Raw genomic sequence first — 5,339 nt, 5'->3', positions numbered from 1 at the left:
GAAGCTTGTTTATTATTGTAAAGGTCTAAATTATAACGTTAGCCAAGTTACTAAGCCCTAAATTATAACATTAGCCAAGTTACTTAGCCCTAACTAACCTATATGATCTAGTTTAATTGCATAGTAGCTAAGCTGGTAGTTGATTTTTAAGTAAGTTAAAACACAAGAATGGGGACAAATAGTTTAAGATTCAGAATACTGAGAGTATACCCACTTCTCCATACTGAGAGTATACCCACTTCTCCATACTGAGAGTATACCCACTTCTCCAGGGACCACTACACCACTGCATACATGGAAGTGCTGTTTAAACGTTTAAGCTCTTCTTTACTTGGAGGCGTTTCTGACACAACATAAGAATGCAAACTATTGGAAAAACGTGTAGACCTATTGCAGACGATTTCATTGACCTATGGCTACATTCACTGACCTATTACAACCTGACAACCAAATGTAAACTCTTAGTTGTTTGAACAAAAATAAAAATGAAATACTAATAACATCTTTCATACCATGTATATGTGCAAAAGTACCATATGACACCATCCACCAATGATAAAGTACTTGGAGGCTATCGTCAGCAATAGGAAATGCAGATGAAATCAGATGCACACTTTGATGTCCAGATGAGATGTGCTCCTGGCGAACTCCTTCAGCTTCCTGACTCCCTCCTTTGATAACTTGTTGTCAAACATCCTGAGCAAAGAGACAAAGTCACAAAGAAATGTAAACATATGTAAAAGACTATCTTGTTCAAATAGTAGGAAATTGAGCAGATAACACTATCAATGCTAAGTAAGCTAAATTACAGATGTTAAGGTTGCAGACGCATACCTCCAGATTGGAATTTGAATGCCTCAATGTTTTTTAAGACATTTATTAATTAGAGCATATACAGTACATGGTATAACAGAGAGTGTGTCACTGTGTGTGTGTGTGTGTGTGTGTGTGTGTGTGTGTGTGTGTGTACTTGCTCACCAGAGATGTTCCAGAGTGGTATTCTCAGTCAGTGCTTCCATGAGGAGTTCTACTCCCTTATCAGTAATCTGGTTGTCACGGAGCCTGAGGAACACAAAAACAAGTTTGTTGCTAATATTGATTTACTTGACCAAAAGCCTATGGTCGAGGGTCAGTCCAAGACAGATTAACAACCTAGGTACAGCGATAGTGCACATCTGCGTTTGTTTGAATCCAGGCCTTATTCTTGTAATTACCTAGTGTGAACTGACATGAGAATATGAGAGAACTTGACCAAAGATGTGTGACTAGGCTGTTTTTAACCGCAAAGGACGATATCTTTGATAGCATTGCTTTCTCATATTCACCTGATATCTTTAAGTGTATGATTGGTCCGCAGTAGATCCGCCAGACAGCCCGCTCCCACATCGCCAATGTGATTGATGGCCATTCTTAAACCATGGAATGATGGCAGACAATGATTTGTGAGAGACTGCTTTATAATGAGTTTTATTGACTACCTGTAGCCTATCAGAGCATTGATACCCGGTGTTACCTGAGGTCGACCACTGTGTGGTTGTCTTTCAGTCCTTCTGTAAGCACCTTGAGTCCCTCACAACCCAATCCTGTCCCCACCACCCTGGAACCAGAACAATTACACAGGGTCGTGTTCATTAGGGCATGCCATGGAAAACGTTTTAAACTGCTTTGCAAACAGAAAAGGAAAATGAGTGTTTTTTATTGGACAAGTCCATGTAGGCCCCCCAAGGTGGCGATGTCAGTTATCCTATCCAACTATTCTCTCTGCTTCAATTAGCCCTTATACTGTACTTACCACAGTCTCTCGACACGGCAGTCTGGGCTCTGCACGGCACAGGCTAACACAACTGCCCCCTCTGGACCCAGTGGATTCTGACCTAGCCTTTATGATGGAAGAATACAGGAGATAATATACAGGGTTTTCATTCTCATGTATCAAGAAACAAATACAGTTTGGAGAAAAATACAGATAACTTCCTTTTTGTGTTTGGATTAAGCCTGAATTTAAGGTGTTGGACATGATTTAGCCCACCTGAGGGTGCTGAAGAGAGGGAGTACAGGCAGCAGTCTGCGCAGGCCATCTGCATCCAGCCCCTGGGCCTCCAGATTCAGATCCTGCAGGTCTGGGATCAGCTGCAGCAGGAAGGCCAGCTCGCTCCAGTCCCTCTTGGCTGGGCCAGACTGGTCTGGGACCTGTTGCTGGGCCAGGACCTGCAGCCAGCCTTGTAGACGCTCAGCCAGGCCTGGGTCCTGGGCCTCGTACAGGCAGTGGCACACGTTGACCTGCCTCTCTGGACTCAGTCTGCCACATTGGAGCTGGGAGTGGAGCAGGCTCAGGAGAAAGGGAGGGGTGGGAGGAGGAGGAGGAGGAGGAGAGGAAAGGGACAGAGAGGAGGAGGAGGGAGATGGGAGTATTTGTGATCTGCCTCGGAATAGTCCATCCAGGATGACACGTGTTTGAGGTACCAATAGGCCAGATACAAATCTAAGGAGATAAATGCGAAATAATGTACAATTAATGGAGAGAGAAAAATAAGTTAACAGAGATTTTCTGAACGTTAATATGGGATGTAGTAATTGACAAAACACAACACTACTTTTGTCTATGTAGTTGTATATCTATTTTTATGTACATATTATTTGACCTACCTGCAGAAGAGGTCCATGTGACCAGACTGATGGTGTCCACCCCAGGAGAAAGCCTTCTTGACGTATCTGCGCAGGAGCCGTCTGGGTCTCAGTAGCTTATTAGCAGTGGAGGTTAACACTTTGTGCAGGGCGACTGGAAACAGGGCTACACCAACGGCTGACTTGAGCCCTGAGAACGGGTCTGAGCCAGAGAGGGCCTGCAGGACGTAGTACAGAGCAGCCAGGAACTCCTGTACACTAGTGTGGAGGAAGTGGAAGCTCCTCTGGTAGGTGAGCGAGGCCCGGTCCTCTCGGAGGATCTCCACCAGGAAGGTCTTGGACAGCTCGCTGCAGTCCAGAGAGAAAGAGCTCAGATCAGCCTGGTCGAAGAGGAAGCGTCGCTCCAGCAGGCCCTTGAAGGCCAGGGCTCCCAGGTCTCTCAGCGTGGGCCGCATCTCCTGTAGGACCCGTGGGGCCTCCTGGAGACGCTGCGGGCTGCAGCCTTCCTGACTGCGGCCCTCTCCGTGGAACACCAGGATGGACTTGAGGAAGCAGCAGTAGATCGCTGTGATGGTGATGGGCTTGACATGGCTGTTGTTGGTGGTGGAAGTATCACTGGAGCCTGCTGGCGTTGTCCTAGCTGTACTGGGCAGAGTGGTGGTGGTGACTTGGCTAAGGCAGCAGGTGGCTCCATCACGCAGGGCAGTGGAGACGATCCAGCAGAAGGCTGGTATTCGACACATGAGCTGGAGGGGCTGGTAGGAGGAAACGTAGCCCCATACAGCAGAAGCCACCAGGGGAGAGCTGCAGCTCTGCTCAAAGTAGTGCCTCTGCTGGTCTTTGGAGAAGCCCAGGACGCTGTAGAGCTGGGTCACCAGCAGTGTAGGGACCTTGGAGATGGCGTGGGGCCGTGATGTGACCAGGATGGAGATACCGGGGAGGAGGTGACCCTTAATCAGGTTCACCACCATCTCCCCCATGCCCAGCGTCCGCTCCGGGTCCGAGCACTTGGGGCTCCGCTCAAAGTCCAGGGGGAAGCGGAACTCATCGAGTCCATCCAAGATGAGCAGGATCCGGCCAGGCTGGGAGTCAATGACCCCGGCCAGAACAGGTTTGAGGTGGCTGTAGTGCACCAGGAGAAGCTTGTGCAGGGTCTGAGGCTCACTGAGCAGATTGAGCTCTCTGAAGGATAGGGACAGGACTATCTTCTGGGATTCAGAGTCCCGGGCCCACTCATGAACCAGCCGTCTCACCACAGTGGTCTTCCCACTGCCGGCCACCCCTGAGAGCAGAGTCACGTCCTCTCCTGGAACAGACAGCAGCCTCTGGTAGACATCTTGAAAGGTACAGACCTGGTCCTGGCTCCGGAAGGCGTCACCCACCATGGCTGCCTCGTGCTGGTGGTACTGCAGGGGAACAGTGTAGCCCACGCACCTGGACAACGTGATATCTGTAAAGGAACCAGGCTCATCACCACTCTCTGAGCTAATACACCTACCAGTCCTGATACTAAGGTAATCAATGGGACTGTGCTGCCTGCCTAATACGCCCTTATGTTTCCTCAAGTACTCCTGCATGTTGGTTGGACCAGAGCCAATGCTGCTGGGTCCAGAGCCCTCAGGGGGGATAGCTTCCCCCGTAGACTCAGACTCCTTGTTGGCTCTCTGTGACTGTAGTACATGAAAGAAGGCTCGACAGGCTTCCTCTCCACGCCCATGTAACACATCCAGCAGATTCCTCATGCAGTCCCTCACCCCCAGGCGACCTCCCCCTCTCACCAGGCTGAGGTCCTCCTCAGTAAGAGCCCCTACCTGGTAAAGAAGCTCCTGGAGGTGGGTGACATTTTGGCTCCAGCTCTCCACCAGTTGCACACGACGCTCCTGAAGTGCTATACTGCATGGCCCCACCGCCATCGTGGGGACTGGGGAGACTCACTCTTGTGGTGACTGGTTTAACAGAATATATTTGTCTATTGTCCACTTATTCAACAACATACAAGACTCGCAAGCGAAGTGGTTTGAATATGGAAGTGGTTTTAATAATTGGGTGAAGGTCTTGTTCCTCTTTCCTTTCCGTAAATGGAGGCATTGATTTGAGCATAGAATGGCACAATACAGGATGTAGGCCTAAAAAGAATAATGTGACATTGTAGCTTTAAAACAAACTGGTCAACTATAAATGTTACTGTATGTTATTGAATTGTATGTTATTGTATTCTAATTATTGAGTCAACATAAATAGAAGAGAAATAGCATAAATATATATTTTTTAATTACTTAATATTGGACTTCCCAAAACAAACTTGAATCCACTGAGTTTGCAAGATTCCATAATAACCTACGTTGCCACTAAGATGTGTAATTACATGATTATTACAATAAAAGACATGGCATCAGTGACATTAAGGCATCAAAAAGTGTCAAATGAATGTCAAAACAAGTCAGAACATAAACGAAGAATGATTACTAAAAAGCAACTTACCCCTTTTGAAAGTGAAACTAACAACAAAAGACATAAAAACGTTCCCAAATGATGAATCACTGATAAAGCTAGCCTATAAGTGAACATTGACTAAAAGCCAATGCCATATTTTTAAATAACAGTTCAAAACTATTATTAAAGCCTGGTGTGTTGGTTTATATACACCTATAGAGCAGAGAGACTATTCAAACTCAAGACTAGAAATTATGTCAAGTTCCTCATCACAGCAGAGG

General features: G+C 47.0%; 1 protein-coding gene across 1 annotated transcript; it reads right to left on the bottom strand.

Moving 5' to 3' along the window:
* Window positions 1–5,339, bottom strand: LOC311101411 (protein NLRC3-like). The gene is made up of 8 exons (XM_084142543.1): window positions 5,107–5,339; window positions 2,647–4,751; window positions 2,030–2,482; window positions 1,793–1,879; window positions 1,514–1,597; window positions 1,326–1,409; window positions 979–1,062; window positions 1–696 (listed from the first exon to the last, which is right to left on the bottom strand). The coding sequence occupies exons 2-8, from the start codon at window positions 4,536–4,538 to the stop codon at window positions 603–605; spliced, it is 2,778 nt and encodes a 925-aa protein (XP_083998669.1). The 5' UTR covers window positions 4,539–4,751; window positions 5,107–5,339; the 3' UTR covers window positions 1–602.

Source organism: Coregonus lavaretus (genome assembly GCF_964263955.1).
Source record: "Coregonus lavaretus genome assembly, chromosome: 26".
Lineage (NCBI taxonomy): Eukaryota > Metazoa > Chordata > Actinopteri > Salmoniformes > Salmonidae > Coregonus > Coregonus lavaretus.
Note: the sequence above shows the minus strand (reverse complement) of the source record. Positions and strands in the feature narration are given on the sequence as shown.

Excerpts from the sequence above, each read along its gene's own strand:
- LOC311101411 (XM_084142543.1), bottom strand. The coding sequence starts at position 4,538 with ATGGCGGTGGGGCCATGCAGTATAGCACTTCAGGAGCGTCGTGTGCAA. Across the intron at positions 1,880-2,029 it reads CCTCTCTTCAGCACCCTCAG|GCTAGGTCAGAATCCACTGG; the intron begins GTGGGCTAAATC and ends TCCATCATAAAG. Across the intron at positions 697-978 it reads ACCACTCTGGAACATCTCTG|GATGTTTGACAACAAGTTAT; the intron begins GTGAGCAAGTAC and ends CTCTTTGCTCAG.